At 40.9% G+C, this 15,404-nt stretch overlaps 1 protein-coding gene across 1 annotated transcript; it reads left to right on the plus strand.

Annotated features, from left to right (window-relative positions):
- Positions 1 to 2,901: 2,901 nt before the first annotated feature.
- slc4a1b (solute carrier family 4 member 1b (Diego blood group)) lies at positions 2,902 to 14,958 on the plus strand. The gene is made up of 18 exons (XM_056365380.1): positions 2,902 to 2,975; positions 5,528 to 5,574; positions 7,260 to 7,440; positions 7,747 to 7,882; positions 8,425 to 8,497; positions 9,032 to 9,074; positions 9,165 to 9,349; positions 10,326 to 10,536; positions 10,664 to 10,867; positions 10,947 to 11,095; positions 11,317 to 11,511; positions 11,638 to 11,886; positions 11,995 to 12,084; positions 12,163 to 12,329; positions 12,441 to 12,682; positions 12,866 to 13,035; positions 13,768 to 13,941; positions 14,100 to 14,958. The coding sequence occupies exons 3-18, from the start codon at positions 7,284 to 7,286 to the stop codon at positions 14,178 to 14,180; spliced, it is 2,526 nt and encodes an 841-aa protein (XP_056221355.1). The 5' UTR covers positions 2,902 to 2,975; positions 5,528 to 5,574; positions 7,260 to 7,283; the 3' UTR covers positions 14,181 to 14,958.
- The last annotated feature ends 446 nt before the right edge of the window (positions 14,959 to 15,404 follow it).

Below are 15,404 nucleotides of genomic sequence, written 5' to 3' on the forward strand. Positions count from 1 at the left end.
GACCGAACTGTCTCCAGTGCAGGCAACAAAATGACCTGAACGTCAAAGACGGCAAAGTTGACATTCAAGGAAATAAAAAGGTGAAATGAAACAAGCACAGACAAACTAGTACAACCTTCATACATATCTTCATATCACTATTACTAATAACGCCTCAACTGGATCCCCCGTAAATAAATAAATCAGTAACATGTTTGCCTTTTGAGAGGAAGACAAATTCACTCATTTTGTCAGACTTGTTCATTTGTAAAAGTTCATGACAGACAAAAATGTCTGCCTTATACTTTTATCCTTTGACAGTATACGTTGTGTTTGTGGACGAGGCACTACAGTACTACACTACTAATACAATGCTGCCCCCTGCTGAGCTGCAGACTATCATCCTGTAGAGAGCGCTGCTGTTCACAAACATATCTGTACAACCGGACATAACAAATCCTGCTGTTACAGATTATGTTCTTTGTCAAAGAATATCTGCATCTGCAGCACATTTTTTGACCTTTTGTCAATATATTTTTATCTAAACAACAAAAGTCATATTGTGTGAGTGGACAGTTATATGTATGTGTATTGTGTCTTTGCTCTAAAGAAACAATAAAAACATGTAAATAAAGGCACAATCTTCCATAAGCTACTAGTTTCATGCTTAGTGATATCTGTAGGTATATGGTATTCAACATCTGGAAACATGTCGCCATCAGCTGGCTCCATCTCCCCGCCTCTCTGTCCCTACTTGTGTAACACATCTACCTGTGGCCCCTGGCTGGGTGTGGTGGGGGTGGTCAGGGAGGGGGTCATCTTCTGTAGGGTAGCCCCATCGCTGGAACCAGATGTGGATGGATGATAGCATCCCTGCGCCCCTGAACAGCTGTTATCCTGTCCGAGTGAGGGAGGGGTGGGTGTCGGGAGCTGCAGAGTGTGGGCCCCTTGAAGCGCTGTTCTGAGTTCAGTTTATACTAAGAAGTTTGTTAAATGACGTACACTGACCGCTGATCAGGGGGCCATGCTGAACTTTAACAAGGGGTACCTTAGGGTGGGGAGATTCTACTGTTGTGTGTGATAGTGCCTTGAGTTTGAGCACCCGTTAACTGCGTCAGTGTCATTTGGAAAAACTCTCCACGGGTAAGACTTGATTTAGTGATTTCTTCGACAGATTTTTTCAAATACAACCATCAGTGCAAACAGAACGAGGATTTTTACAACCACTGTTATCAGTATGAGTGACAGGTTATTGGAACTGATCACTGCAGACCTTCGTGCGTCACATCACACACTGACCTGAACATTTTGTCAGTATCAGCGCAGATGAGCTTAAATCGTAACATAAACTTTAGATCATACAAGCACGTACTCTTTGGAATCCGCAGGCACATGCCTATCATGCCGTATGTAACTTTCTATCAGAAACCTGTAAGAATGCATGTGGTCTTATATTCAGGCCATGCGTGTGTGTGTGTGCCTGCGTGCGTGTGTCAGGTAAAATCTCCAACACAGACAACATACAGTGTTAAGGTTACTGCAATAACCCATGGAAAACAGCGTGTTGTGTGTTGAAGCAGTGTCAGACAGTTTGACTCTCTGAGGATTCAGACACGGTGGAATATCGTCGTCCATGACTTCATCTTTTGTTGGCTGTTTTTAAGGATGGATGACATGCTGCTATGTGTTACAGGTAACTGCCATTACCGCTGACCTATCAGCTGCAGGTACATCGAAGGGACTGGGATACAATGGCCTCTGACTTTATGCCTAGGGCTGTAAGTGAAAATGCTCATGCACACACACACTGGATTAAGGACAACCCCGAGTTACATTGATGTATTTTCTCATTCTGTTTATTTCTTATGTTCTGGCTATATTGTATTGTATTGGTCTTTGATTGTGCAGACTGTAGTGCACACAAGCCCCTCTTCTCTTTTACCACCTTGTACCACTTCAGCGCTTAGCACAGCCTCTAAACCAGGTGAGCAGTATTTTAAAAAGAATGGTAGTTGCATTATGGGTAAGGCAGAATCCAGCATCTTTGGAGTCTCATCCACACCAGGAACTTAAAGTCAGGATATCTCTGTCTCAGCTGCTTCTATTTTCACCTTTCTTTTTGTTAAATCCGTCTCAAGTTTATGAGAATACAAAAGTAAATCTCCCTTTAATGGTGGGATCAAATTCACAAGAAAATACCTTTGTTGTTTCAGTGTGTTGAAATACTGTACTCCAAAGGTCACATGAGGATGAAAAACAGATTTTACTTTGCCCATCTGTTTTTTTTTTGTTTTTTTTGTTTGTTTTTTTTTGGGGGGGGGGGTTCATCCTGACAGAGAAAAAATGAAGATGAGTGCTCCGCTTACATCCCTTTCACAGAGTAAGTCACCTTAACTCTGCTCTCTTGTCATCAGTGTGTGCCCTACAAGTGACTACTAGCACAATATAAATAACTGTCTCCTTATTTCTTGTCATGTCGCAGGCCTCAGCTTAAGACGATGCACCGTGATGAGATGCTGACCAACGTGAAGGGGGAGGATAAAGAGAGGATGAAAGCCGACTTCAAACAAAGTTTCACTCTCTGCCCGGATGATGTTGAAGGTGAGCAGACACTGCAGCCCGAGCCTCTGTTGTCCTCCAAACACAGACATTAAATGTGATAAGATGCTGGTTGGATAATGACACAGTGTGACTGGTTTCCTGCACATACCATGTCCCTGTATTTACTATCAATATTATGGGTGAGACCAGAACACATCGCTCTGGTGGTTGTGTGTTTCAGAGAGAATTAGTGTGCTTGTCCATGTGTGTGTGTGTGTGTCTTTGTGTCTGTGTGTCTGTGTGCGCACGCATGTATTAGTCCCACCCATTATCAGGCAGCACACACCTACACACAGGCACCTTTAAAGAAGTGGTGTTTATAAAGTCATGCTTTTTTGGCATTCTGGTGTCAGTCACTTGTCACTGCTGTCCGCTTTGGCGAGTACCTGCAGGAGGTAAGTGTCACCTTCTCTGCTACATTTATGCACGGTATTTGTGCAAAAAAATAAAAAAAATAAAAAAATACAAGTAAAGCTGCAACTTTGTAGCATGAAAGATATGGGAACAGACGCCTTCTGGGAAACTGCACACTTCATGGTCGGGGCTGCAGTGGCATAATTTTCATAGCTTAATGCAAGATTTTCTGTTTAGTCTCGCTCAAATTAGGCCTAAACTCCAAACCTTTGCAAGCTGTTTATAAGAAGGTAAGCACTGAAGATTGAGTTTAATGATGCAACTTCAGGAGAATGAAGAGTTGGTCTGACTTGTGTTTGAGTTATCGGCCTCTGGAGCTCAAGGCCTGTCATCCACTTCTGAGGTGGCTGGACATGCCTTGACATTTTTATATATTTGGCCTATCTCAAAAACTTTGATACCAACATATGTATGCTTATATTCAGAAAAAAAACAACCAGTAATCTCAGAGGACTAGGAATGTAATTGATTTATTTTTTGATTTAAATTAACTGTAAATATGCACTTTTCAAAGAACCTACTTTTCATTCATTTTTTACAAAATAGTTAAAAACATTTCTGGCCAAGATTTCAGAGCGCAGAAGCTTGTAAACATAGGTGTTGGCTAAACAAGCAAGAAAGGCCTTTTTACAATTTATTGGAAATGCCAAACATAAAATGGATAAAGCTTTGATGAATAAAAAAGTGCAATCATGTTTAATTACTGAAATAATAACAAATTTGAGCAATATCTGGCACAAGAATTTCCTTCAGGGTGAATGAAGTTCTATCTGATCTTTATGCTATAATTTTCAGTCCTGATCAGGATGCCAAGGTAGACATCGCATGCTTTGCACTTCCAAGGGGTTTTTGTTCGCTTTCCCCTTCACATCCTGCAATATGCACAGGTCTTGCATCCTGCAATAAGCTTCATCCTGCAGTCACTGGTGAGCTCAGCCCCAAGAACTGGTGCACGAACTCCGCCAGCTGTCTTTGCAGGCCCCCTCACTGCCTGGCTTCCATAACAGTGGTTGCTGACTGGGCTGATGCCGTGCTTTTTTCCTTGCAGATGCAGTGTTCTCCACGTTTCTGTAAAACAATCAATGAAAAAAATGTGAACAGTTGCCCTTTCATCATATGTTCAACTATTTTTTGAAGAGCAATATCTTAGCTGCTAATAATTTGTTTTGGTTTCAGCTAATACACTCATTTTATATTTGATTTATTACTGTAATATAGTACAGATTTTTTTAACTTTATTTTTAATTGCTGTTAGTTGTACAGCAGAAGAATTTTCCATTTACCCATTACAGCAGCCATAAAAAATTACAAGTATTTTGTTCATTTATACCTGACATATGCAATACAATAGCCTTCACTAACAAACTGACCGACACAACCCACATGAGTCTGAGTTAGTCAGTTAGTTAGTTGGTTCCAGTGAATATTACAGTCTTATTTGGTATACAGTAGATGACACATAAAATAACTCATTAGTGGGAGGGCTGCTCTGAACATGAGGGCATTACAAATAACAGAAGCCTTTTCACCATGTTTCATGTGAGTGCACTATCTTTGTCAGTCAGTGTAAACAACCAAAACTTGCTCCTCTGTGAAGGAGGCACATTGGGTGATTTCACACTTTTTCATGCCACAGCATCACATAATCATAACCAAAAATCAATCCTTTTAATGTTTCTAAGGCAAAAACTTGCAGAGTTGTCGAAGCATTTGGCTACATTTCTGTTTTTCTGCAGTAGCGTTAAGAAAAACACACACAAATTATGCATATTATGTGTATGCATTTATTTAAATACATATTTAAAAATTTGTATTTTTCAAGTGTGTTAGATGCATAAATATATTTACATGCAAAACCAAACTGATGACAGTTACACAAATTGTCATATTAGTGCAATTCAAAACTCTTGACATATCACAGAAAGATGTATTGTATTGTACATGTGCACCTCTTCGTGCACCTGTACACCTACTCATATGACATAATGTACATGTAAAGACGTGCAAATTTGTACTTGATGATTTATGTATGCAGATACACACACTCACATATACAGTACACACCCAAACCCATGCGTGCACACACACATATGACCTATAGACAGCGTCTAGTCAGTCTAATCTGATTCCACCCTTGTGCTCAGCTGTGTTTTGTAAATAAATCAATCTGTTGTGAGAGAAAACTTCAGTGCTCTTGTCCAATCTGAGATAAAATGGACACATAAGACTGAAGTCATCCACCAACTACAACCTGAATCCATGTTTCCCAAACAGTAAATGTGTGTATAGCAACTAAAAAATCTAGAAAATCCACTCATTCCAACTTTCCAGCAAAACTTTGTTCACTTTGAGCAAGCAAAGTTAAGATGAACTTCATTATCTCTGGATTGCTAAATTCCACCCAAACACACACATTTTATTGAAATTTGAAATTGAATACAGAGATAAAATGGGGAACATATTCTCTGTTAAAATGATTTACTGTGCTGCTGTGAATGGTTTCTAACTGACTCCAGTTGTGTCTGTTTTCCAGCTGCCTGGAACATCAACAACAACGCCAACCCCGGTGCAGAGTGTGAGGTGAGGGGGACACACACACGAACACACACTAAAGAGATTTTGATGTCGTACTTTCACAGACTAGGGATACAGACTCCCCACCTCCCTATTTGTCTGTCTCACACACACACGCACGCACACTTCAGGCACACGACATGTATTGACAGTCCAAACATGTCCAGGACAAGCAATCAGTCATGTCCACACCGGAAAACAAGCAGCGACCCAGAGCCTGGAGCCCGCTGGTTGTTGAACCAAGACAATCTCCATGTTTACCTGTAGACAGAAGTGTCACCTGGACATCACCTCTCCACATTAGCCTGTTCCATATGCACGTTGATGCTGCTGAGAAGATTCTACAAATGAGAGTAGCTTCACGTAGTACTACAGGTTACTGTTGTGGAAAACAACACCCAAAATATCATCTGTGTTATTGTAACGTAGTGAAGCATGAACATGATTTTTATCTGCTCCAGAGAGAGGCTGTAAAGCATGTATCTCCACTGCTTTCTTCAGCTTGAAGTGACCCTTGAAGCTACATGTAACAAGCTCAGGAATGGTTCAGTGAGGTTTGTTCAAAGCGGAGAGGAGGCTGCTCCTCCTCTCTTTTTGAGACGTTGGATCTCTTATATCAATGTAATATACTCTTTTTTTTGTTTGTTTTTAATGTTCATCTGTTATTGGCCAAAACATGTGAAATGATGTTCCAACGGAGGACGTCCTCCCTTGCCAATCAAAAACCAGAATACGATAATGACATCGTGTTGGTCCAATGATAATTTCCAGATTTCATCTTCAGTTCTCTACGACTGTGTTCTCTGTACTCGGGATTGGCTCCAGCCCTCAAAGGATAAACAAGCAAATTGCAAACAACTTTTACAAATTCTCCTAATTCTTTTTTTCAAATTTGTGTTTCCCTTTTTTCATTGAGCAGTAGCTACTTGTTTTGAAACCAGAGATATTATAAGATATACTATAATTATAATTTAAAGATATATGTTATAGATAGCCTATAAGGACTATGCTCCCCCAGTTTCTCCCCAAACTTCTATCAGTTTTGTGACTATTATGGTGCCTCCCCTCCCTTATATAAAGAATAAAAAATATGATCACAAAAAATATATAGATGACTTTCAACACTCATATGCCTGTATACACGCTGAAACAGTTAAAAATTATCTCTCAAGTTCCTCAATTCTTCTTTGTCTGCCTGGATAGTGGATCATTGTTGAGCTGTAGCGCAGGAACAATAAGAAAAAGACAGAATTTCGTACTAAAAAGACTTAAATTACAGCAGCTAAAAAAAACCTTTCAAATGAGACATGGGCATGTGAGTGTTGTTTCAAGGCAGACTTGAAATAATATGAACCTATCCTAAAATATCATAGAAATAGCTGAAATGTAGCAAATGTACAAACTATTTGTACTTGGGATTTACATTTTTCCTCAGGTTAGAAGGAAACACAGTCTTCAAATTTTTGCTCCTATGCTTCCCTCACAGTGACAAGTAGTAAGTGGCCATTGAAACCATAGCTGTTCACCACATACACAAGCTGTACTTGTGGGAGGTGCAACTTTAATACATACACCTGTCCCGTCCAAAATTTTCACTCTCTGTCTCACAGACACAAGCATGTTTGTGCCTGTGTCCCACGTTCATGCCCAAATCAGCCGCTCTTTACCTCTTTGTCTGTCCGTGCCCTCAGAGGTACGTGCAGCTGAAGGAGCTAATGACTGACCAGAAGCAGGAGACCTACTGGCAGGAGACGGGCCGATGGACGGGCTACGAGGAGAGCTTCGACCCTCAGGCCGGGGTGTGGGCGTCCTCGCACATCTCCTACCTCACCTTCAAGAGCCTCATCCAGCTCCGACGCACCATGACCACAGGTCAGTGAGGAAAATCAATGAAGACATCAGCATGAGTTTTAAAAAATAGCATCAGATTTTCATTTTTCTCTGGTTGTAGTATCGTTGTTGTCTAGGAACTAACTGTTGAGTTAATGTTAAGTTTTCTCTGACAGTATGACACCACGGGAGAGCCAAGATTAAGCCCTTAAAATGCAGTAAGCTCTGGCGATCTCAGCACTTCTTTCTAGCTCTTATTTTGTCTGAAACTCACCTGAAAACCACAACCACACCGCTCTCCTCTTTATGATCATCCCTGATCCTCTTCCAACATGTTCCTTTGTCAAGGTGTGACGATTTTTGACTGTGAGGAGCGGACCCTGGCCACCATCACTGAGAAGATGGTCACCGAGATGGTTAACAAGAAGGAGATCAGGCCTGGAGACCGGGAGGGAGTGCTGAAGGCTTTGCTTAAAAACCGCAGGTATCCTCCAAGACATCACACAACACTGACTCAAACACAAATGACCTACATTTAGGCGTTTAGCTGATGCTGTTATGCAAAGCTGCAATTGAGCGGTGAATATTTCAGCATCTTGCTCAGAGAAAGCTAAACAGAGCACGTAGCTATTGTGAAGCTCAAATCTGTAATTATGGTCTGTAACCACCAAACCACCCTGTCTGCTTGAGCCTATATTAAAGGTGACCAGTGTGTACTGCAGTTACCTTGTGCTTGTTAGAATCAGGTCACTCTAAAATATCCATAAAGAATACATACTGACATTGTGTTGTAAAGATTTTGTTCAATAAGCTGACAAAGACCACGAGGCATTCGCTATTTTAATAACGGAAATTATGTTTAACTGTAGCTGTAACTAAAGTAGGTGACTTTCAATAAAGTTAGAAAATTCCTTGTTTTGTTATTTCCCCACATTATGGTCTGAATGAGAAACAGTTTGCCACAGCCATTCATTCTTCAGCCTGACACAAATACAGCCAATGACAAATGTGTTTTTTTCCCTGCAGCCAATCAGATGACCCAGAAAGCCAAGCTCTGGCTGGTGGGATGGACCTGCAGAGGTTCTCAGTCGGGGAAAGGGTAAGTTCTTACACTGATGGGATCATCCATCTGAATGTACTATTGCTGATAGCATTATTTGATAATATGACAATGGTGAGATGATAGCCTTCAAGGTGAAAGTCACCATTTACAAAGTCATTCAGAGGAGTAAAGGATTCAGAGGATTCTGGTTTTGGATTTCTTTTTCTTTTTCTTTTTTCTTCTTTTCTGATATCCATCACTTTAGCTGTTTGGATGAATTGACCTGAATTGAGTGGATAGTATTCCATTTTGAAGTCTGTGACATAAGTCTTGACGTGTTTGCACACATTATGCATAAGTAAGTATTTGCACAAAACTGTAAATGTTCCAAATGTAAGTTTCTTTGAGGGAAAGTGAAAAAATACAAATGTACACATTTAAAGATCCATTTAAACAGATGGTCTGGCCTCAATTTTCAAGAACAGATTATCAAATCAATCTCCACTTTAAAAATGTCATTTTTAGAAAATATAGTGACAACAATGAGAACTGGAGAGTCTGATGTTTGCTCATTTGGTCTGTTCATTCTAGAGGGATGCATCTGACCGCGTTGAGGTCTCCATGGTGCTAGTAGGTGAGGACATATGTTTGCATACACATTTGAACCTATTTCTATGTGTTGGCGTATCTTCAAATATAATATTTGCGTTTGTCTTTGAACCAGGAGCCTTGGATTTTCTTGAGAAGCCTACAGTTGTGTTTGTGCGTCTGAAGGAGGCAGTGGTGCTGGACTCGGCCTTGGAGGCCCCGGTGCCTGTACGCTTCATCTTTGTTCTGGTTGGCCCCAGCAAGACTGACATGGACTACCACGAGACTGGCCGTGCTATGGCGGCACTAATGGCTGACAGAGTGAGTTAGCTGACATTTTTGCTGTACAAAACTTCGGCTATAATGTGTGAGCGCAGACATATTCACAAAACACACAACTGCTAAACGATATGATGACTTTTAATGAGGTTGAGTGCATGGAGCTCTGGTTGCAAAACAGTCAAAGTCAGCCAAAATTTAAAAAGGGCAGTCAACTTAAAAAATAACAGCGATGTGGTATTGTTTTTCATTTCTATGTTAAAGTATCAAAGTGTAGTTATTAATTCTCAAATTTAAGCTGAGAGTCAAGTACTTCTTTAGAAATTCAGAAAACAGGCTTACTTGAGGAACAATGTAAGCAAATGTCCCAGTCTCTCTTCCTCAATCCTTCTTTTGCATTTTTTTTTATCTGACACATTTTTGGCTGCACTGCAACATTGGGGACAGCCCTATAAACGCAAATGTCCGTGACTGACTGACTGACTGAATGATAGAGTTGAGTGATCAAGTCACACCATTGGTCAGCTGAATGCCATATGACTGAATCATGAAGTTACACCATTGATGTTGGACTTCCCCTACTTGCCACTGCCACACACAAAATGAATTGGCACAAACAGTCTCAATTAAGACTTCTACAGACTGTTGTGTTGCTGACTTAGCGCATTTGTCGCCAGATTAAGAGACAAAAAAGCACCTAATGACAAATCTCGAAACTTTTTTGGACAAACTTTAGCTACTTTCCATAAAAGAGAGTTGCAAGTAATGCCCCGCAAGTGAGTGGCAGAGAGGCAGAGCAGCAGTTTGTTAGCCAGTTGGAGGCTGTGTGCTCTGTGAGAGACTAAATAAGAAAGATATTCTGTGACCTCAAACTTTCTGTCCGAGAGATTGTTTTACAAATAAATTCAGCCAAAATCACACCATAGCCTTTACTTTTAATTTATGTATATGCTGATTTTGTCAGATGACATCGCGGTCATAAAATCCGTCACATCCAGCTCCCCTCTCTCCACCCCAGGTGTTCAACCAGACAGCATCGCAGGCAAAGAGTGCCCGAGAGCTGACAGACACCATGGCTGACTTCATGGACTGCAGCATCGTCATCCCACCCACCGAGATCCAGAGCGAAGCTATGCTCAGCTCCATCATCAGCTTTCAGAAGAAACTCCTGCAGGACAGGTTCCAGTCCTCTGATCCTGCCCTGCGCTTGGAATCCAAACCTCGTAGGGGTGGGTCCTATCAGTACACACTCATAACAACAATATAAGACATGGATAACAAAGCAATTCTTTGCCAAGACAGTTTTCTATCATCAATGTGTATTATTCACGTAAGATTTAAATTGTTCTCTCCCAGTTTCCATAGCTACCGGGCCCCCTCCTGAAGACCCCCTGGTCCGTACGGGTCGACCATTTGGCGGGATGATTCGAGACATAAAGAGACGCTACCAGTACTACAAGAGTGACATCACAGATGCTCTCAACGCCCAGGTCCTTGCTGCCGTCATCTTCATCTACTTTGCCGCCCTGTCTCCTGCCATCACCTTTGGAGGGCTGCTGGGTGTGTGTTTGTATTTGTATGTGACAAAACATTGCTTTTGTATGCAGTAGACCCTAATTGTACTCCTTTGCCACTTCAGCTGATAAGGTGGACAATATGATGGGCGTCCCAGAGCTCCTCATCTCCACCAGCATCCAGGGGATCATCTTCTGCTTTGTTGCTGCTCAGCCTGTCCTGGTCATTGGTTTCTCCGGTCCTCTGTTAGTGTTTGAAGAAGCTTTCTTTGCTGTAAGTTAGAACACTGACTCATATCCTCATCTAGGTGAACTGAGGAGTTTTTTTACAGTCTCTGCTGATCCATATGATGCCACTAAATGGCACTATAATGCCAGTAAATTTTTGTGATAACATTGTCATGCTTACTAAATGTGCAAGCTATCATCGTCATGCATACTGCGGCAGATTTAATAGTGGCCGTGGTAAACTCATCCCCAGTTTGCTTCACTCAGTTCTGCAGGTCCCAGGAAATTGAGTATATTGTCGGGAGAGTGTGGGTTGGAGTGTGGCTAGTCATCATTGTGGTGATCATTGTGGCCTTTGAGGGCAGCTTCCTGGTGCGCTTCATCTCACGCTTCACCCAGGAAATCTTCTCCATTCTCATCTCCCTCATCTTCATCTATGAAACCTTTGCCAAACTGGGGAGGGTAAACCATTTTCACACATTTCCCACATGTCATCTGTCCAAACTAAATCAAAGACAGTTACATTTGTGTGATTTTAGCGCTCATGGACAAATCATAATCTTTTTTCATCTTCTGGCCTCTCTCTAGATCTTTAAATCACATCCTCTGATTCTGAATTACGATCATCTGAATGAAACTCTGGAAAATCCCTGGCACCCAAAGGTGGTCGAGACCATCATCTATGACAATGCTACCGGCAATACAACTGTTCTTGTCAACACTATTAAGCCACCTTACCCCAACACTGCCCTGCTCTCCATGTGCCTCATGTTCGGCTGTTTCTTTATCGCCTTTTTCCTGCGGCAGTTCAAGAACGGGACATTTCTTCCTGGAAAGGTGAGTCGGATGTGATTGTGTGTTTCAAAGGCAGTTTGTAGTGTGTTCTCCTATAGATTTCTTGCCAGCTGATTTACAATTGTAATGTTCCTGATCTGTTCTCACCAGGTGCGACGTTTGATTGGTGACTTCGGTGTCCCTATCGCCATTTTCCTCATGATTGTCGTGGACTACAGCATTGAAGATACCTACACTCAGGTTGGCCAATGTTTTTCAGCTTCCAGTTCATAGGCTGAATACATGCACAATTGTAACTACTGTTGTTTTCCTGCACAGAAACTCGTGGTTCCCAAAGGTCTGATGGTATCCAACCCAGCCAAAAGAGGCTGGCTTATCAACCCTTTCGGGGAGCACAAGCCTTTCCCTGTGTGGTTGATGTTTGCATGCTGTGTCCCAGCCTTGCTCGTCTTCATTCTCATCTTTCTGGAGTCTCAGATCACAACGTGAGTCATTACATCAACAACAGCAAAATCCCTCATTGAATACAACCTCAGAAAATGTGACGTTTCCTGCCTCTTACCAAAGTTTGGCTCAAATGTTGTGTCCGTCAACAGTCTGATTGTGAGTAAACCTGAGAGGAAGATGGTCAAGGGCTCTGGGTTCCACTTTGACTTGCTGGTTTTAGTTGGCATGGGAGGGCTCAGTGCAATATTTGGTGTGCCGTGGCTCAGTGCTGCCACCGTGCGGTCTGTCACCCACGCCAATGCCCTCACTGTCATGAGCAAAGGACCGAAACCTGTGATCGAGAAAGTGATGGAGCAGAGGATCAGTGGCATTCTGGTGGCTTTGCTGGTCGGTAGGTGCTGTCTTATCATCTTTGTGTCTGTTCTACAGCTGGTTTTGGTTCTGCAGGTTTATCATTTGCAATGTAAAGCTTGTTACAGTCTGAGAATACCTTTTAACAGACCATATCAGATACTCATCACTCTTGGTTAAAAGACAATAGACTTTCCTTTATCTGAATGTTATTTGTATCAAGGTCTGTCTATTCTAATGGAGCCAATCCTAAAGATGATCCCCATGTCGGCCTTGTTTGGGATCTTCCTCTACATGGGAGTCACGTCACTAAATGGCATCCAGCTGTGGGATCGTATACTGCTTCTGCTCATCCCTAAGAAATACCACCCTGATGAACCCTACGCCACCAGAGTAAGAGTCCCATGATAACTTAATGACCAGAGTCCCTAAATTTCATTAGGAGGCAAACAAGAACAAGACTTCAACAACAAGAGTGTACAGCCATGTGAGCTACTCAGTTAGGCTGTATTTTAATGTAGTGGTGCTTTAAACTAAAGTCTAATGTTAGCATGCTAATATGCTCATGATGACAATGCTAATATGCCGTGTTAAGCAATTATAATATTCACCATCGTAATTTTGTCTGAGCGTGCTAACATTTACTAATTAGCATAACACAAATGGTAAAGCTGAGGCTGATGGGAATGTACTTAGTTTTGCAGTTTTGCATAAACCAAAGCACTGGAAAAAAAATGAAAACGTGATAGATGAAAAGTCAGAGGATCATCAAAGTTTTTACAGTTCATCCTCTGGGGAACATGAATGTGTGTAGTAAATGTTGTGCCAATCCATCCAACAGTTAAGACATTTAACTAAAAACCATAAATGTGAACCTCATGGTCGGACTACAGAAAACGCAAGTGAAGTCACCAAAGTCATTAGGACTTATCTTCCGGGGAACATAAATGTCCTTCTAAAATTTCATGGCAATCCGTTGAATAGTTGTTGAGAGTTTTCAGTCTGGATCAAAGTGGTGGACCGACAGACAGATGGACATTACTGGTCGTGCTGCTAGTGTAGCTAAAACACGTCCATCTCTACAGTTATGTTTGTATAACTAATGTTTGGATATTTCGTACACAGGTGAGCACAGGGCGAATGCACTTGTTCACGGCCATTCAGGTAGTGTGCCTTGCGCTTCTCTGGATTGTGAAGTCCAGCCCAGTATCCCTCGCACTGCCCTTCATACTCATCCTCACTATCCCTCTACGCATGTTTATGACCGGGCGTCTCTTCACTGAACTGGAAATTAAATGTGTAAGTGGTGTCAGTTCAATAACTTCAGTATGGAAATTCAAACTTATGTAGTACTCTTAGTAATGAGCCTGAAAGGTTATGTAGAATATCTGTGTGTAATAATGTATGTGCTGTATGTATCCTAATGTGCTTATTCTTCTGTGCCTGTTGTGTTTTAGTTGGACGCAGACGATGCTAAAGTGACATTTGAGGAGGAGCCAGGGAAGGATGTATACTGTGAATCTCAAATGCCATTGTAGATGTCTTCCGTGACTGCTGCCATAAATCTTTTACTTTAACAAAAACATATTTATTTTATATATTGCTCAGATTAATGTTTCATCTATGAGCACAGACATGTTTTGTTTTATTTTTTTTAATGAAAAATGCAGCTATAGATTCAATCTTTGTAGCGACAAAATGGGTAACATTAATATCCTGTACGAAAAGTGTCTTGGTAAAACATTCCTGAAGCGTTACAGGTTACAGGTTACAGGTAGATTCTTTGCATTATGTTGTGTTGTTTTTAAAAGATTGTGCCTTATATACTACTGAAGCTGGAAATATTCATTTAACATCGACATGTTTTTACAAAAAATAAGTGCATAAAGGCATGAGGCAAGGCACTTACAAATGAAAACTTCAATCATGCCAGCACTCCAAAAATGGACCGACTGAATGCTGGGTGAAAGGTATTGAAGTGTTAAAAGCCAAAATAGTATGTTTTTCCAGGCAATCTCACACTGAATGTATTGTTGTAACAAATAACTTATTATTGTATTCACTTGCTTGAGGTGAGTAAAATCCAAATGAATGAATGAATGAATTAAATAATACCTGATTTAAAAGGCAATGATGCAAGCAAAGTGTATTTAGCAGGAGTGATCAAACTGGTGCCGCTGGCGAGCTAAAGGACAATATGGCAATACATGGAGAGAGAAAATGTTAAATTTTTGTGTGTTGTTAAAATTTATGTTGTGTGTAAGGTTGCCATTTTCTTGTCATCTCTCTCTATATAATAAAAACTACCTCCCAATATACCCACCAAATTACTTTCACTGACATGTGGTTAGATCTAGTAGGCTACTTTATTGCTTTAAGATCAACTTATTGCAGTTGATCTTTGACCCCCATGAAGTCAGAATGGTTAATGACACAATTTGATTGATTAAAACCTGAGTAACATAAACCTTTGTTGTTTTTCTTTATGAATTTTTGCCTGTTTTATTTATTGGTTATGAGACTTTTGTAAACCCATAGGTCCCGTCATGTCACTGATTCGATTACTGCTCTGTAATGATTTATCATGATTGATTATTTCAGATTTCGGATCCAGTGCATTCTGATACATGTTTTTTTCCGCGAAACAGAAATTCTACATCTATATAATCCATCATAAATCAGGAATGCAGCTATTCACATTAAATAACTACTCATTTTCAAATAGTCTTGGTTATTGTGAAAAATGATACATGCAATTCCTC

This window comes from Seriola aureovittata, chromosome 21 (genome assembly GCF_021018895.1).
Source record: "Seriola aureovittata isolate HTS-2021-v1 ecotype China chromosome 21, ASM2101889v1, whole genome shotgun sequence".
Taxonomy (NCBI): domain Eukaryota; kingdom Metazoa; phylum Chordata; class Actinopteri; order Carangiformes; family Carangidae; genus Seriola; species Seriola aureovittata.

Bases quoted from the DNA above. Each gene is read 5' to 3' on its own strand.
- slc4a1b (XM_056365380.1), top strand. From the start codon at position 7,284: ATGACTGACCAGAAGCAGGAGACCTACTGGCAGGAGACGGGCCGATGG. The intron at 10,537-10,663 runs GTGGGTCCTATC...GTTCTCTCCCAG, and splicing joins GGAATCCAAACCTCGTAGGG to TTTCCATAGCTACCGGGCCC. The intron at 10,868-10,946 runs GTGTGTGTTTGT...TTGCCACTTCAG, and splicing joins CACCTTTGGAGGGCTGCTGG to CTGATAAGGTGGACAATATG.